This window comes from Neolamprologus brichardi, chromosome 12 (genome assembly GCF_056152115.1).
Source record: "Neolamprologus brichardi isolate AB-2024 chromosome 12, ASM5615211v1, whole genome shotgun sequence".
Taxonomy (NCBI): domain Eukaryota; kingdom Metazoa; phylum Chordata; class Actinopteri; order Cichliformes; family Cichlidae; genus Neolamprologus; species Neolamprologus brichardi.
Genome location: NC_142115.1, coordinates 26139373 through 26156900, shown reverse-complemented (window position 1 = coordinate 26156900; position 17528 = coordinate 26139373). Strand labels below are relative to the sequence as shown.

The following is a 17528-nucleotide window of genomic DNA, read 5'->3' as shown; positions in this document are numbered from 1 at the left end:
TTTAAGTTGAGCTTAACTATATTTCCGCCAGGGGTAGTTCTACTGTAGTTCAACTTCTTCCACTGTTAAGTAATTGGTAGTTTACAATGCTGCTTATGGGACTTGAGTCCGCATTGAAAACTAGGTCCTTATAAGGACCCATTACAGTGTATCCAGTTCAAACGTATTTGATTGTAAAAAATAATTTGTTGTTTCAAAAATACAAAAAACAAATACATGTATTATACGCCGAAAATTACGTGGTGTGTGATAGATTAGAACGTGTAGCCTCACATATTGTCCGAATTTATTAATGTTGTCAATAATTTTGATCAGGCGGTCTGTTCGGACAGGCGTTGTGTGTATTCCTCTGGCAAGACCCCTATGGGATTAGCAAAACAGTCCAGAGATGCGGATATCTTTTGGCCACCGCTGAATGCAGTCTCCGATAATTCCTGTCATCTGCTATGTGTTGTTGCTGTTCCATACGAGTTCTGATAGTTATCACGGTCTGCTGAGAATTTTAACATCACTGGCTTTGACTGGAGCAGGAAAACGGACGCGACTCGGTTAGCTCGTTACCTAGCGTGTTAGAAGGCTCGACGACATAATAGATTGTCCTGCTGCTGAGAACGCGGTGTGCTCTTCTTGTCAGATCAACCCAGGTGTCACCCAGTGTACTATCACTAATTTTCAGAGAGTATCTTCGTTCCGCCGTATCGTTCACTGTTGTCTTTGTTATGTAATCGACTGCTTTCACCGTGAAATGTAGCAGCAGCTTGGCCAGTCTTCAGTGTCTCCGCAGCGTTAGCAGAGCACTGCTCTCACTGCGCTGGCTAAAAATACCACTGTAAGGCCCCCCTGCTCGCTGCGCCTCCAAAAGTGCTGGACTTGTCCCTGTTGGACTTCTCTTTTCTGGTCACCTTGCTCGCAGTTTGCCACTCTACATGGTCACTACAGTGAATTTGAGACGACTGGAAGAGCGAGTCGGGCCCCGAGGTTGTGAGCCGAGCTGGTCTGATCTAACGTTAAATCGTACCAGCTGCTGGGCTTCAGTTTTCCAAAGGAACGGCACTCGGCTTTGGTTGCTCTGTAGCCGAGTATCATTTTGCCCCGATGGCCTTTTCCTGTTATAACTAGTAGTATAGAAAGCCTTGGTGCAGCCCGGGGTACTTTAAAAAGGTCAGACAAGACACAAACGTGAACCTTCGTTTCCACTGTGTTCAGTCTCAGTTTGGGGAGGCAGACTTCATCTGTCCGGAGCACAAAACCATGTCGGAGGATAACAACGCAGACAAATTCATCAAGGTAACCTAAATGACACTTCTTCTGCTTGGTTACTGGTCCACTCAGGTGATGGAAATATTGTTATCTTTTTAAAGCTGTTGCTCAATGCATGCTACATGAAGAGCGCAGTTTTATCTTGTTTCATGAGACAGTCATAAACTCATATTTATTGACAGCAGATGAGTTTTATGTCTGATTTGCATGGCAGAAATGTTGAACATGTTTTAAAAAACATAATATTAATTTCTTTGCAGTTTAGACCCATTTAACAATGGTCATGATCATTAACCAGCCTTATTTCCCTGCAAACTGGATCTGGGGTTTGTTCCTGGCTCGCTCCCCTCAGTGTGTCATTGCCCTGGCATCTATGTCAACAGTAAAATGTGATCTGGAGTTGCCCTGGCCCCTGCTTTCATGGTTGGGCAAGAGGTACTCTAGAACTGGAGCACACGTTCGCTGAGTAGGTTTCGGCTTAACCCTGACTCTGTTTTATCAATTTCCTGGCGCATTAAAAACCAATTGCTGGGAAATAATCTTGCATGTTTCCTTGCTCCAGAAAAAAAAAGTATTAAAGCATTACAAATCTGCGTAGTTTTTGATCACTCGTCCTTCAAGTTTTGTGATTAAAGAACCCTGGACTCCCTCTTAAAGTGATGAGATCTGTTGACTTTGTTAGGTTGTGGGGGTTTGCTGACAACATTTGGGTCCCCTTAGAATGAAAAGTCACTGCAAATCAATAGAGTTGTTCTGTTGACTGTGTTTATCTCTTAGTGAAACTAAATGGAGGGGTGTTTTTCCAGAATGACAGTGCTTCTGTCTTTTGGTTCAGTGAGTCACCAGTGATTCACTAAACCTCACATTCATCAAACATAGGGTTTGATGAGTGTGAACATCATGTGAATTATATGCTATGGCTTTCACAATCAGCAAGTCTAGTCCCAGTTAAACAGCTATGGGAGATTTCGGCCGAATACTCCACCTTGACCAAATAAGAGGATATCTTTTTTTAGATTACTTTAATAGTGTCTTGACACAAAATCGCACTGTCCTGGTTGTCAAGCTGTAGTAAAACATTGTCAAGTGTTGCAACAGTTATATTTTAATCAGCTAATGTTCACATGTCCCAGTAAATTATGTTATACGGAAAAGGGACTAATGCCAAAAATGTCTGGGCTCAAGTTTGGGGGTTTGTCAAAGAGAAGTTGATTTGTTTTATTTTGATTTTTTTAGTTGATTACTGAACTTGTCTGGGTGAACTTGTCCTTAAATAATTTATTTGGACACCAGTAGTAGCAGCATGATTTTACAGGTGCATTTGTGTTATAGCAGCCAAGCTGTCTTTTTTCTAAATCTTTTTTCTGTCAAGGAATGGTAGTATTGTGAAACTAGAACCCATAGATGTATAGCTATTACACCACCCAGTGTTAACACAGTAGGGTTAATGTGTTTCTTTCTTTAGTATAATGTAACTAGTATCTGCAGTAGTCTTTTGTATATAGTTTATGAATATAACATACAGTATGTATTATAATAAACATCATATTCTGTGTACTGGTATAATCACTACCTGTGTATTGGCATTGATCAAATGTTTGGGGGAGTTTTTTGGTTTTGTTTTTTTTATATACAGTATTTTCTTTCTCGTGAGCTAATGATCATAAAGCATGACATACCCCGTGCTGACTGTTGTGAAAGGCACAGATGATTCTTAAACTTAAGCCTAGGTCTTTTTTTAACATTCCTGTCTACCACGGTGCTCTACCTTTTCTTCAATGTTCCGATATACTATATGGTATTATTTTGTCTTTTTAACAGGAGACATCTATTTTGGACGAGTACAACATAAACTGGACACAGAAACTGGGAGCTGGCATCAGTGGCCCTGTCAGGTAAGTCTTTTTAAAAAGACTTTTCTTTATTCTTGAAATTGTATCTTTTCTGCTGCAGTCTGTTGGTGCCAAAATTTGGAACGGGATTATTTTTCTTGAACTATGGCCAGTGTGAGGAGTATTACACAACCAGGAAACATTATCATGATATCTGTTTGTGATTGAGAAATCACCTTTTTACCTGTGCTTCTGACGTCTATGGAAATGAGTTATTGTCATTTATTAGTGCTGCAGAATCCCACAGGGAGAACTCTTAACACTCCTGGGTTAAACACAACTGTGAGAACGCAGTCAGTGTTAACTGAGGTTACAGTGTAGTTTTGTTTATACCTGAAAATAGATTATTGTGATTCAGAGTATTTTTAAGTAAAGTGATTTGATTGAAGAGGGTGACAGATTGTTGTGTCCCCATGCAGTGTATGATTAAATCTATGTATACATCTGAGTCTCTGAATACACCGCAGAGTCGATGTCAGAGCTGATTTAGATTTATTTGTTAGCTGAGCGATTGACTAGACAAACTCGTCTGTATGCATTTCCAGCGGTTCTCTTGCATTAAATTTGCTGTTGCACAGCCTGACCTTATCCTTGGCACGTTAACACATTAAAAATTATGAAAGGACCAGGTGCTTGTCACTTGCTATAACTGACTGGACCTGCTACCCGTGTGTAAGAGCATTGCAGCTGGGAGCTTAAAATGTTTGGCACAGGCACGATTTCTGTTGTTTTTGGAGGTGGCTCAGTTGGCACAAGCACAGTCTATGTAAATGCAGCATGGTGGACTTGAATCCCACCCAATGCACGTATCCCTCAAAACCTCAGTGGAAGTCAGTTAAACTGGACTCATTATGTTTTCATTTTGTTATGTTCATGTACACCATATGAGAAAAAGTATTAGGCTACCTAAACATTACACCTAAAGGCGATTTTCTGACATCATATTCTATTAATATGAGGCATTAATATGAAGTTGGTCCCAATTTGTGGCTATAATAGCTTCCACAATTTTGGAAAGGATTCCTGCAAGATTTTGGGATGTGTCTGTGGGAATTTTTTCACCCCACTCATTTAAAAGAGCATTTATCAGATCAGACACTGAAGAATCCTTTGGTTACTGGCGTAACCCCAGTTCTCTGAAAACCAAGTGAGGTAGCTCACTATGGGAAATGACCTCTGAATGACCATTCAGGCTCCACTACCACGACGTCAGATCAATGACTTCAAGGACATGGGGTTTCCTGACCCTTTTTGTAACAGTCTCTAGCCCCCCACGAGAACCTGGAGTTCTTCAACTCCTAAGAGAAGCATGGAGAAGACAAGGAGGAGGATGTTATCATGGATATCATCAGAGATGATAATAATGAGAATGAGGATGATGCTATGCTGCCCTGGCATCTCGACCTGACAGCTCCATTGGCAGGGAAGCTAAGCTCTCTCCATCTCCCCTGCGAAGTCAGTCTAAGTGAGATATGCAAGCATGCGTCAGTCAAGCTGTCCATTAGCTGGCCTATAGCTTCTAGTTTATCCCAAAGGTGTCAGGGCAGACAAGTTCTTTCATAGCAGAGTCAAACATTAAAACTCGAAAAATGGAACTAAGAGGCCCAGGTAGACCCCAGAAAAAAATAGTCCCATAGCATTCTTCTTCTTCCACCAAACTTAACACCTGGCATAGTGCAGTCAGGTCAGTAATGTTCTCCTGGCATTCTCCAAACCTAGACTTGTCCAGAGTCCAGTAGTGGTGTGCTTTACACCGCTCCATCCAACACTTGGCATTGTGCCATAATGAGGTAAGTATGTGTGCAAGTAACCTCAGTTACTCAGTTCAGTTTCAGATGTTTTTGTCTCTACTCTTTCTTCTTTATGGCGTCAGTGATAATATGGTCGTTTCAGGCATGCAGCTCTGGCTGTGAGCACAGCAGCTCCACACAGCTGCTCTGGAAGACAATCTGTTAGCAAGGGGCAGCCAGTCCAAAAGAAAGTTCCTTTAACAGGATGGTGGCCCTAAGCAGAGTTTGGGAGTTCAGCATTTGTGCCCATTTGTGCAGGTTCTTTTGGCATTGCAGAATGAGAGTTTAAAAATGTGTAGACATGCTGTAAAAAACACAGCAGCGTGTGGGCATGGTAGGTTTTTTCAAGCCTGTTGCACCCATATTGATGGGAACAGTTGAGAGGGACAAGAAACATGAAGTGCGAGAAGTGAGTAGAATACAACAAATGGTCAGACTCGCTGGGATTCAGTTCACAGACTCACTGTTAAAAGCATTACTACCCATGTGTTGTGTAAACTAACAGCTTAAAATCGTAATCCTCTTCAAGAAAGTGAGTTTATTTCCAATTCCTTGGCTTTGTTGGGTTTAGTCTAGCTGTGGATACACAAGGGATCAATTATAAAACATAGCAGTTTGCTTAAGTCGTCCATTTCCCTTCTATATTCCTCTAATTGTCTTCACACCGTAAAATGGGGAGTAATCGATCACAGGAAAAAGCTTATACCGCATATGCACAAGTAGCAATCACTGTTATAAATGACTCCTTTTAATATTAAAAATTAGTAAACGCTGCATTGCCCTGCTTCACTGGGATATCTGTTCACAGGAATGACTTTTAGATTCATTCTGTTTCTGCTGAACTTTACAGAGAGGCAGCAGCTCTGCCAGCAGATTTAAGTCTGTTTATGCTATACGCAGTCTTTTTAGTGCAGGTCTGTCCGTCTTGCTGATTCTAGTTAGATGCCAGTGGTAATATATCAGTGTCTGCCACTGACTTCTTCTGCTCATTCTGCACTTTGAGGCTATCATTAGTCTGGATCAAGCGAGAGCAATCTGTTATTACCCAATGTGTATATTTTTGGCCTTGAGTGATGAGAAAACAGTGAAATTGACTCATCAGCCCACCATGTAAACATGCTGGTATGATTCATGCTATTTTTTGACCAACTTTTGCTCACCTCATGTTTTATATTTCTAATTCGTTTTTTTGCTCGGAACTCTTATTACTTCCTTCTTCCCTGCCTCCGTCTGCTACCACATTCATGTCTTTTACTGTATCCCCCGCCACCGGACTAATTCTGTCATTCATTTGGGAAGGTATTGGTTTCTAGTGAAGTGAACTTTGGCCAGAGCTGAATGTTTCTCCCAGTAATACTTTAATAGTGTAATCTGAATTCAAAGTAAGTGTTTAAAGTGAATATTTGAGCCCCTGTAGATTAGAGGAGAGGGAAAGGGAGTTATTAGATTCTTCCAAAAATGAATTATGTATCTGCACGTTTCATATTTAATGAGTGTGCAGTTCAAAATGTGGATTGAGGAAACCCATTTCCAGGAGTTATTTACTTCATTTTATCCTTGTGACGATGAAAAATATGCATCCACAGATGACTTTTCCTTTGGTTTACTCTACATACAAAGATGCCGAGCAGATTCACCATTCCCACAACAAACTTTGATATTGACAAAATAAAGTAAATCCAGCTAGTCAGCTGATGTCTTCTCTATGCTTCTGTTTGGCCTTATTTAATTCAACATCAGATCATATCCAGGCGGTATGTAGGAGTGTAATAGTCTAAAACAGCACGTTAGCACACAGAAACTACCTTTACAACTTTAAAGTCTTTTAAATAAAATAAGAATGCCTACGCTAATATAAATTCAAGCTTTACAGATAAAGTATTTACATATCCACAGATTATAAATATAAGTCCTAAAGTGATTAGTCTATTAACAGAAGAATATTTATTTTAAATAACATGCAAATAATTAGCTGTCTGCAGACAAAATATATATCTGAAACTGTAGATAATGTTGAATTATGTTTTTTATCTACTTTAAAGCTTTTTTAAGGGTGAAATGGCATCTCAAGTTAAAAGAAAAAAAGTGTCCAGACATTGTCAGCCTACACATTGTCCCTCATTGATATCAGCTGTTTTGTTTAAGTAAAGACAGGACACTGTCTGGCATTTTATTTGTTGTGGATTTGGGGAATGCAGTTTAATCTGACTGGACTTGATGATAATCTTGTTTCTTAATCAGATAGGTAGATGGGAATGCTATAAAATGCTTGTTTTATGTGACATAGCGGTTTAATGATTTCACCTGTGACCTCATGTAGAGGAGCTGGTTGCAAGTATAAGAGAGACGCCTTTTAATGATTTAGTGTGTTTATCAGGATGTCGTGAAAAGCTTGCAAGGCTTAAATTGTTTTCAGGTGAAACTGTAAATAATTAAGCCAATTTGCTATAAAGTTATGTCAATAACGTGTTAAAGAGTTTGCACAGTTTTTAGGTTTTAATCTGAATATATTAGGTTCTTGATGCACCTAAAACAACTCCACCTTTCAGATGTTGTCACTAAGCTTTGTAACAGATCATCCCTTCAGATCTTTCCTTACATTAGCCCGTCTTTTATTGTTGAGAACAGATCACGTAATACAAATGAGTGACAAGCAGAACAACTGATTGTTAATAGAAACACCAGAAAATGAGAAAAGTCCTGCGAGTTTAGATATACTTAATTCCTGATTCTTGGCACAGGCACACATCTGACACATCTATCATGGTGCGTGAGGTGTTTGTTGATACTTGTTTTCTTTTTTTGCAGAGTTTGTGTGAAGAAGTCAACTCAGGAACGCCTGGCTCTAAAGATCCTTATTGATCGCCCCAAGGCCAGAAATGAGGTTAGAGGAAACACTGTCATGGCTGTGATTAATACCTGCTGTTTGTTGTCTGGGGCTGTGTCAGTATGCTTTGTTCTGCCTGCCTGTTATCAGTCTGTATTAATTCCTGTTTTTGTTTTTTTTTCTTCCTTGCTTCTCTTGTACTTCAGCCTGTTTGTATGAGCGCCTTTGTCTGTAACGCTGTCTCCCTGCAGCGAACAGTTTGTCTTAGCAGCCTCTCTGTGTCATTAGCAGCCCACTGTTTTGATCAAGCAGCTTATGCAGCAGTTAAGCAGTGCAGTCAAAACAAGCTACACAGACTTGGTGTTGGCGTACTGTCTTTGTCTGTTTTGCAATCTGCTTTTTTCTGAGTCTGACACTGTATAATTTCCGATGGTCTAATTATTTAGAAGAAGGTATTGGTATTTGCAGCTGCTTAATTTGCATTTACATTTGCAGAATTTGTAAATTTTTGGCATTCATTGGTAACGAATGTGCATTAGTTGACTCATCTGCTTAATAAAACCAGTAAAGCGGTGGAAACGTGTAATAAAATGAATTCTGTGTCAGCTTTGATGTAGTTTAAACATTTGAATACTAATAGATGTCACTGATCTCACATTAAATTTCTCTTTTTGCCTGGGAAGTGCCGACACTGCACATCAGAGTGACTGCACTGATGATATGATGCTATTCTCTGTTGCAATGACTTTCACCTGGCTTAAACATGGAGAATTTAAACGATTTAAGAGAGTTACTCTAAATTCACTTTGATTGTTTTCTCTCCAGGTGCGTCTCCATATGATGTGTGCCAACCACCCAAACATAGTGCAAATCCTGGAAGTTTATGCCAACAGTGTTCAATTCCCCCATGAATCTAGCCCAAGGTGAGGCGCTCAGTCTGTTTTTGTAGGATTCAGTGAATCTCTTGTCATAAAAGAAAGAATTTAACATATCTCCATCTCCTGGTTTTCACGGTTTCCTCCAATCGTTCTTCACAGAGCGAGGCTCCTGATTGTTATGGAAATGATGGAGGGTGGCGAGCTGTTCCACAGAATCAGTCAGCACAGGCACTTTACTGAAAAGATGGCCAGTCAGGTCACCAAACAGGTAGGTGAACAGACCTAACTGTGGCCCACCTTTATCTTGTGTTTTGTGACATCATCTGTCTTTTCCTGTAAAGCTGCAGTAACATGTCACACAGCCTCGCCTTGTCATTACTACCTGCTGTTTGGATTAAGTGGCACACACTAGTTCAACCCTAGGCTGTTTTTAATAAATCTATAGATGGTGTCTCAGTTTTATGTCTCCCTCCCTGTAGATCAGCCAAGCGTTGGAGCATTGTCACTCTCTAAATATTGCACATCGTGACCTGAAGCCAGAGAACCTTCTCTTCAAAGATAACTCTCTGGTAAGCTCCTGATGCTGCGTTGTTGCACACACAGATGTAAATACTGCAGTTTTGAAGTAACGTTAAAGCTGCCACAGCCCATTACTTTTAGCTAATTAATTATTTATACAAAATACAGAATGAAATGCAAAAGAGTAGAAGCTTTGCTAGACTTTTCGACACAGTCAATCAAAGGGTTTTTTTGGGGTTTTTTTTCTCAGACTATATCTAGCAGAGTTTGGCAAAGATAATGTAGAATTAGAAAATCTGCAGTGGCTGTGACAGACTTGGAAATCAATTCTGCTCTTGCAGCAATTTCAGTAATGTCCCAAAGGTGTTCCAGCTAAGAAATCCCATCAAGTGAAACTCTGTGAAGCCCCAGAGAAAATATCTTACATGAAGTTGCTAATAAAAAGTTTTTATGCTCAAAACATATTTGTATCTCTCATTCGGTGATTCTGTCTGTTCTGCAGGATGCACCTGTGAAGCTGTGTGACTTTGGCTTTGCCAAAATCGACCAAGGAGACTTGATGACCCCTCAGTTTACTCCTTACTACGTAGCACCTCAGGTTAAAAAAAAGATGCACTTGCTTTCTCATTTCACTGACGGCTGACACATCAGTAACGACTGAATGCATCATATCTGAATGATGTATTCTGGCCCTGTTTTCTGTACAGGTACTTGAGGCTCAAAGAAGGCACCAGAAGGAAAAGTCTGGAATTATACCTACCTCACCCACTCCTTACACCTATAACAAGGCAAGACTCATATCTGGGATTCCTGCTGTAGGTGCATCAGGCCTGGTTCACTGGTGAATTATTTTTTAAAAAGGTTTCTTTTCTGTCTACAGAGCTGTGACTTGTGGTCTCTCGGTGTGATTATCTACGTAATGCTGTGTGGCTACCCTCCGTTCTACTCCAAGCATCACAGTCGCACCATCCCAAAGGACATGAGGAAGAAGATTATGACCGGCAGCTTTGACTTTCCCGAAGACGAGTGGAGCCAGATCTCTGAGATGGCCAAGGACATTGTACGCAAGTAAGTCTTCTTCCTATTTCTAATCTTTGTCTACCTACAGGATTTTTTCTATAACCTAATAGATTATCACACGTCCTTCATTATGAAACAATTTCCGATCTCAGTCACCTTTTTTTTTTTAAAATATTAAGTTTGTATGTATCAGAGTTCAGATGAGCAGCTCCAACATGAGAAATAAATGGAAAATTGGGGTGCCACTTTAGCTCTCTGAGGGCACAGGGCTGGGTTTGTCCTCATCTGATCTTATTTCCAGCTTCCTGTTGTTTCTCTACACTCCTATCACAATAAAAACTAAAAAAAGCCTTCAAATGATCTAAAATAAATAAATGACCAAAATAAAAATGATATTAAATATTTATATAATAAAATAGTCATTCACGCCAATAACACTCTGCACAAGTTTTGCTTTTTGCCATGAAAATTTTTTAAATGTTCTTCATCGTCCTTTGTGACCTTTTCCTTTTAATTGAAGAAAACTGAAGAATCACATGACCCATCAAGCCCCCCCCCCCCCCCCCCCTTTTTTTTTATTTTTTTTGTGAGTAGGCACAGAGCCTGAGAACAACGAAACTTTGCAATCCCTACTGTCGTACCCATTATCTCTGATTTATGGTTTAGGTTTGTCAATCCAGTTGATGCAAAGAATACCTGACTTTGTCCAGCATATTTTGTAGTACACCCCTCAGCAGACTCAGTAACTCTCCTGTCATCTTGTTTACCCCATATTGCCTTCCTTTTCTCCTCTGTCTTCCTTGTGTTTATTTGTCCCATCCCTCTGTTAGTCTCACTCATTCATTCTTTTTCTGACCCACATGTATTTTCTGTTGCCTCTTTGTTTCCTCCCTGCAGGCTGCTGAAGGTGAAGCCAGAGGAGAGGCTAACAATCGAGGGAGTCTTGGCTCATCCTTGGCTTAACTGCACCGAGGCTCTTGACAACGTGCTGCCCTCGGCACAGATGATGATGGATAAGGTGAGTGCATTGCGTCAGTGATCTGACTGGCAGAGGAAACTGTGCTAAATGAGTATTCTTAATTATTATAATATAACAGACTTAGTTTCTACCTTTCCTGATGTTGGATTTATAGTCATTTCAGATTAACAGGAGTCATGCTGCAGGTTTTGATTGTTAGCTGATAGAAACCTCTTCAATGATACTTACTTATTTTCAATTAGGTCTCGTGTTTCTTCTTTTACACACACAACTCAATAGCACCGGAGCTGCTTCACAGTAATATTTAATGATATTTATGTAACTCTTGTTAGTGAATAGGGAGCTTCTGATGTATAGACACTGTGGGGAGAAGCCTGAAGAGTTATCTCTTTGTTCTAAGTTTGTTGGTGAAACAGGGGATCAGTTTCAGTTTCTGCCTTCTGTCAACACCATGTTTAGTTTGTTTTTCGAGGAGAGCGCGGATCATTTTTAGGGCATATGCTTGGAGTCTACGTATAGCCCTCCTTAGGCAGAAATATAGATACCAGCTTTGACTGTCCTCTTTCTGCTTCCCAGGCGGTAGTTGCAGGGATTCAGCAGGCCCACGCAGAGCAGCTGGCCAACATGAGAATTCAGGATCTGAATGTCAGCCTGAAGCCCCTAAACTCTGTCAACAACCCAATCCTCAGGAAGCGGAAACTTCTAGGGTATAGTTGCTCTTTTGTTGTTGTTTTTGTGTGTGTGTGTGTCTCCAAAGTTTTTTTTATTTGGAAGTCCTTGTATTAAAAAAAAAAAGGATCTGCTCTGAAATATGTTTTTCTGTCCATGTTGCAGCCCAAAGCCCAGTGACAGTTTCTTCATTCACGACCCAGAAAACGGAGGGGAAGACTCCAACGTAGCACTGGAAAAATTACGAGATGTCATTGCACAGTGTATACTACCACAAGCTGGTCAGTAAACCCACGCCAGTATACAACTAGCATTTTAATGAAGAAGTATGAGAAGTTGTGCTGGCTTGTTGAGTTTGGCGTCTGTTTTTGACTTCTATTCAACTAAGAAGCATTTTGGCAGTCTGTGATGAAAAGTAAACATAAGAACTGCCAAAGTACAGAGGAACAGATGATCAGCTAAGCTTTTTTTTTTTTTTCCCCAAACCTTTAATTGGTTGTAACGTAACTTGAAAATGCAGAGAAACTCACTGATGTTTGAACATTTATGACTAATAATTGCTGGAATTCTAATCAGGCTGTATGTTATAGACACTCACTGACCACTTTATTAGGTACACCTTTCTAGTATTTTGTTGGACCTTGTTTTTTCCTCCAGAACTGCCTTAATTCTTCATTAATTCTTCAGCAAGGTGCTGGAAACATTCCTCAGAGATTTTGGTACATTTTGACATGATGGCATCAAAGAGTCGCTGCAGATTTGGCATGATGGATGTGCAGGCAGCAATCTCTTGTTCCACCTCAAAGGTGCTTTATTGGACTGAGATCTGGAGACTGTGCAGGTCCTCTGAGTATAAAGAAATCAGTTTGGGCTTTGTGACATGGTGCGTTAAGCTGCTGGAAGCAGCCATTGGAAGATGGGTACACTGTAGCCATAAAGTCATGGATATCATGAGCAGTAACACTGCAGTAGGCTGTGTTAAACTGACGCTCACTTGGTATTAAGGGAGCTAAAGTGTGCCAATAAAATATCCCCCACACCTTTACATTGTTCAATTTTGTTGAGCCTGTGTGACTTACAGCCTCTGTTTTCTGTTCTCAGCTGATGTGATTGGCTCCAGGTTTGGTTTTCTGCTGATGTAGCGAAACTGCTTCAACGTTTGACATGTTGTGTATTCAGAGATGCTCTTCTGCATACCTTGGTTGTAACGAGTGGTTATTTGAGTTACTGTTGCCTTCCTGTCAGCTCAAAGCTGTCCGCCTAGCATCAACAAGGCATTTTTTGGTCTCTGTAAACGGCAGAGATGTTAGTGTGCGAAATCACTTTCCTTCCCTGTGACTAATTTTTTTGCTTCCATGTGATTGGCTGATTAGATATTTGCATTAAGAAGGAGTTGAATAGGTGTACCTAACAAAGTGGCCATGGATAGTGTACATTAAAGTCTATATGGAGTCTGCTTGTGATTTTTTTCTGTTAAACAATGTTGCACATCTCTCAGAGAGAAAAAAAAACTTCTGAAGTAAAAATTTTTTTTTTTTCCCAGGAGAGAACGAGGATGAGAAGCTGAATGAGGTGATGTATGAAGCCTGGAGGTTCAACAGAGACTGTAAGCTGCTGAGGGATGGCCTGCAGGGGCTCAGTTGGGACGGTCAGTGTTGCTTGCTCTCTCTAAAGTCATCCATGTTTTTTTTTTTTTTGTTTTTTTTCATTCACTTTTCAGTTGTGAGCTTATGTGTGGTGAATGAATAGCTTAGTGCAAAGATCAGAAAAGACTGTTTAAACAATATCGCTGCACCCCTAATTATTCAGATTGACAAAAATCTACAGAAACCAGATTAATTGTCTCTGTTATTATAAGATTAGGGGAAAAAGACTAAGCATGGCTCTCATTTAGGAGTGTAATTTTATTGTTACCAGTTACCAGATCCTTAACCAGCAGCTTTTCATTGCAGGACGAGCCTTCTCCGATAAAGTCGACCGCTTGAAGTTGGCTGAAATAGTGAAACAGGCCATCGAAGAGAAGACAAATCTCCAAGAATCTCATTAGCAGCTGCTGTCTTTCTATCTTCTTTTTATATTGTTTGTTATTACCCTTTTTAACTCATATCTGTAAAAAAGCTTTTTTATGTATAAATTTTTTTTTTTCTTCGTAAATTTACTTGCAAGATTTATTGTCAAACTGTTGCAAGAGCTATTGTACAGCTGTAGATATATTTCAAAGATGACTCATTGGTACTATAATTTTTTTTTATGGATACTTGCAAAGAATGTGGGGAGAAAAAAACCAACAACTATATTTTCATTTTTGCAAAAAAAAACAAAAACAAAAAAAGCAAGACCAAAAAAATGAAAATCTGTGAAAGAAATTATTTTCTGGGAGGAAATTTTTATTAGCTGTTTGTCCAGCTTATTCAAGATGTCATGTGTTTTATCCCAGTTATTTCATTTTATTCTATTTTATGTTATTTTATTTTAACCTTGCTAAGGAATGTATTTATTTAAACAAAATTCCATTATTTTATACCTTACTCGTAGGTTGGGGTCCGAAAGTTGACAGAAGCGCTCTACAATGTGATTTTGTTCTTCCACACACCTTTAAAATCTCACGCTAGAGAGAAATGGTCTGAAGCTTTGGGTTTTCCGTCGTCTCGTGTGTCTTTCCCTCGACCTTTTTTGTTGTTTAGAGGTTGGGGAGAAGCAGAAATGCGGGTAAAAGAAAGCATCATAAATCAGAAAAATGGAGGTAGATTTGCTCATTTTGTTTCACAGTACCTCTCTTCCAACTAAATTTATTAGTTATTAAATCGTTTGAGCCAAAAAAATAAAATCTGAATACCTTTTTTATGAGCTTTAGTTAAGACGTTTTCGAAGCCCCCCAAAAATCCCCCCCCCCTTTCAAAAAAATTAATAAAAGTAACAATGTGTTTTTCTGATTTCTGATGGTTTTGATGAGAGTCCACTGTTTTATTTCAAGTTGTTTATCTGTGAAACTGACACAATCTCTGCTGCTTTCACGTCACAGTTGTATCTGCTGGAATTTAGACCTGCATAGTTAATATTTGAACTCTTTCCTAGCAGGAGTGGTTGTTACTTGAGCTCAAAGAAACACACACACAAAAGAAACCCCCCCGGTGTTTTTGGTCCAGTGTGGTCTTAGACCAGAGCAGATCAGGGGGGAAGGACTGGATTTCAGTGTCATAACTTGATGTTCAACTGAATGTGCAATAGGGGCTATAATGTGATCATGCTTTCCCCCCCCCAATGCATGTACATACTGAGACCGTACTTATCTAATGTGTCAGTATTACTGTTTATCAGAGGCCTTCCATGTTTCATGTCATTTCATTTCAGAGGTTTGAATACCCAGAAATGTTCCCACATCCTCACCCTTAAGGTGTGATTAATGTCATATCATTAGTTGATTGGTCAGAGTGAAATCTTCACTACACTGTTTGACTCTTGTGGTTTACTCATATCTAACAATAATATCCTTTATAAGAGGCGTTTGGAGAAAGGGTTCCTCTTAAGGTGTTTGATTGAGGCCACACTGAGTCTGCTGAACAGCTGGAAATGTTTATTTTGTGTTTTGGAAAACCTCGTCTGTCCTGAGATTCTTCTTTGATGAAGTCTTTTACAGAACTTTTTCTGTGAACATAAATTCTTGTCAAGATTACTGCATTAACTATGTGATCTTCATTAAAAAGAAGTGTTTCTTCTGAGTAATTTGCAAACACTGGTGCAATATATCATCACTGTCATCTCTGCTCTCTCTGACTTTTTTTTCCTTTTTTGGGGGGGACATGGTCAGATTTTAAACTCATTGCATTATCATAAAAAAAAAAAAGCATAGTTTCAGCCTAAATGTCTGCTTTTCTTAATATTTATTTCTTTGGAGGCAGGAGATGGCAAAGTGCAAGTCTTCCTTTTTATGTCTGTATTTCTAATTTAGGTGGCGTTGACAATTAGGCGGGATCATTTTCACTTTCTTTCAGTTCCCCTTAAAGCTTAATGATAACCACAGCTTGTGTTTAAAAAGGCCTTATTCAAGGCCTTATTCAAGTTTCACACTCAAATGTGCCTTGTTTGAAAGGGCGGCATCTCCATCCTTTACTTAGTTGGAAATAATTGACAGGAATTAGGGGAAGCTTCTGGCTGTAATTTGCTGGGTTTTTTTATATGAAAATATGAAGGTTATGGATTTGACAACACTGAAATTAAAGTAGCACCATATTAGCAGAAAAAAGTGTCCTTTTTTAACAACTGAAAGATTAGATAAGTTTGTAAAATGCTCCACTGGGTATGTTTACACAGCAACAAGTTCTTCCCACAGATGCCTCTAAAAGTAAAAAAATAGGTCTCGAATCTGTGTTTTTGAAAAAAAAAAAAAGTTTAAAAACCTAGTAAATACAGGCCATTTACCATTTAGTTTCCCCTTCACACAGGGTGCTTTATGTGTTGTAGAGTCGACAATGTAGACCATTTATGTAACCAATGGGCTCAACTGGTCGCCTGTAACGGCCTGAACCGCAGTCTGACAGAAACGTCACGGAAAATGAGGAAATGTGGTTTTTGCATTTTCAGAACAAGGGTTTCAGACTCATCTTTGCTCATAAGTGACTTACAGCTCAAGTGGGCCGCCTGCATCGCTGAAGCTTCTGACTAATTGTTCCCCTTTCTTTTTGTGAAGAGCAGTTTCAGTACATTCAGGTTATTGCTAATGATCTATTTATAAAACTGATGATGCGCAAACTGAAACATCTTTAAGAAAAACGGTTGTTTTTCCACATTCAGACTAATGATGATTCAGATGGACAATAACACTTTCATCATCGTTTATTCAGAACATTTTGCTTACCGGTGCAAAAGAAAATGAAAACCTAAAATTAATGTCTTCTTTGCAAATTTCACACTTGGAAAAGTCACGCAACGAGCCTGATTGGATCCTTTGGCAGGCTGGTTCTGGCCTGTGGACCATAAGTTTGACACCCTTGCTTTAAAAAGAGACGAAAAGTGTGTTTTAGTAAGTCTTACAAGTACTGCTACTTTAAATCCTGCAGAATTTCTAGAGCTTCTTGAAAAGAGTGGACATGATTTGGGGTTTTTTATTTGACTGTGTGAACCTGTGTAATTAATTTATAAATATATACATATATGTATGCCTCTGTGTGTGGTTCACTATGAAGAACCTTTGTATCTCTGGAGGTCAATCAGAGCTTCTTTAATGGCTTCCACAGATAATGTGGAATCCACAGATAGCATCATTTGTATCTTTTGCTACCTGACAGTGAGCCGTGTATTTATTACCAGTTTTTTACTGTGAAGTCAAGGCATGCATCTTTATATTGATAGTTCTAGGAGTGAAACGCAGTCCTGCTGAGACACCATTTACATGCTGTTTGCTGCTCGGTGTTACTAAACATCCTGCTGGGTAGATTTTTTTCAAAGAGACTACATTCTTTTACCACTCAGCTGCAGAAATATTTTATTAAATATTAGGTAAAATCTAGTTTTCATCTTCTCTTCCTTGTCTGCTGAATGAAGATAAATTAGTTTCATAATTTTATATAAGGAAAAGGACAACATTTCTTTAAAAAAGCAAAAACGTTGTCCCAGCAAAGAATAATCAAGTCCTAAAAGAATACAAAAAAGAACCAACTCATTCAAAGCTCTTGATTAAATAAAAGCAGCTGCTTC

At 39.3% G+C, this 17528-nt stretch overlaps 1 protein-coding gene across 1 annotated transcript; it reads left to right on the top strand.

The window, feature by feature from the left end:
• Positions 1 to 350: 350 nt before the first annotated feature.
• On the top strand, positions 351 to 15565 carry mapkapk5 (MAPK activated protein kinase 5). The gene is made up of 14 exons (XM_006789867.2): positions 351 to 1287; positions 3082 to 3155; positions 7751 to 7826; positions 8595 to 8692; positions 8807 to 8915; positions 9127 to 9216; positions 9669 to 9764; positions 9874 to 9954; positions 10047 to 10234; positions 11084 to 11204; positions 11742 to 11872; positions 12000 to 12115; positions 13378 to 13482; positions 13787 to 15565. Exons 1-14 carry the CDS (start codon positions 1252 to 1254, stop codon positions 13879 to 13881), a joined length of 1416 nt encoding a protein of 471 aa, XP_006789930.1. The 5' UTR covers positions 351 to 1251; the 3' UTR covers positions 13882 to 15565.
• The last annotated feature ends 1963 nt before the right edge of the window (positions 15566 to 17528 follow it).

Bases quoted from the DNA above. Each gene is read 5' to 3' on its own strand.
- mapkapk5 (XM_006789867.2), top strand. From the start codon at position 1,252: ATGTCGGAGGATAACAACGCAGACAAATTCATCAAG. The intron at 8,916-9,126 runs GTAGGTGAACAG...CCCTCCCTGTAG, and splicing joins CCAGTCAGGTCACCAAACAG to ATCAGCCAAGCGTTGGAGCA. The intron at 9,217-9,668 runs GTAAGCTCCTGA...TCTGTTCTGCAG, and splicing joins TCTTCAAAGATAACTCTCTG to GATGCACCTGTGAAGCTGTG.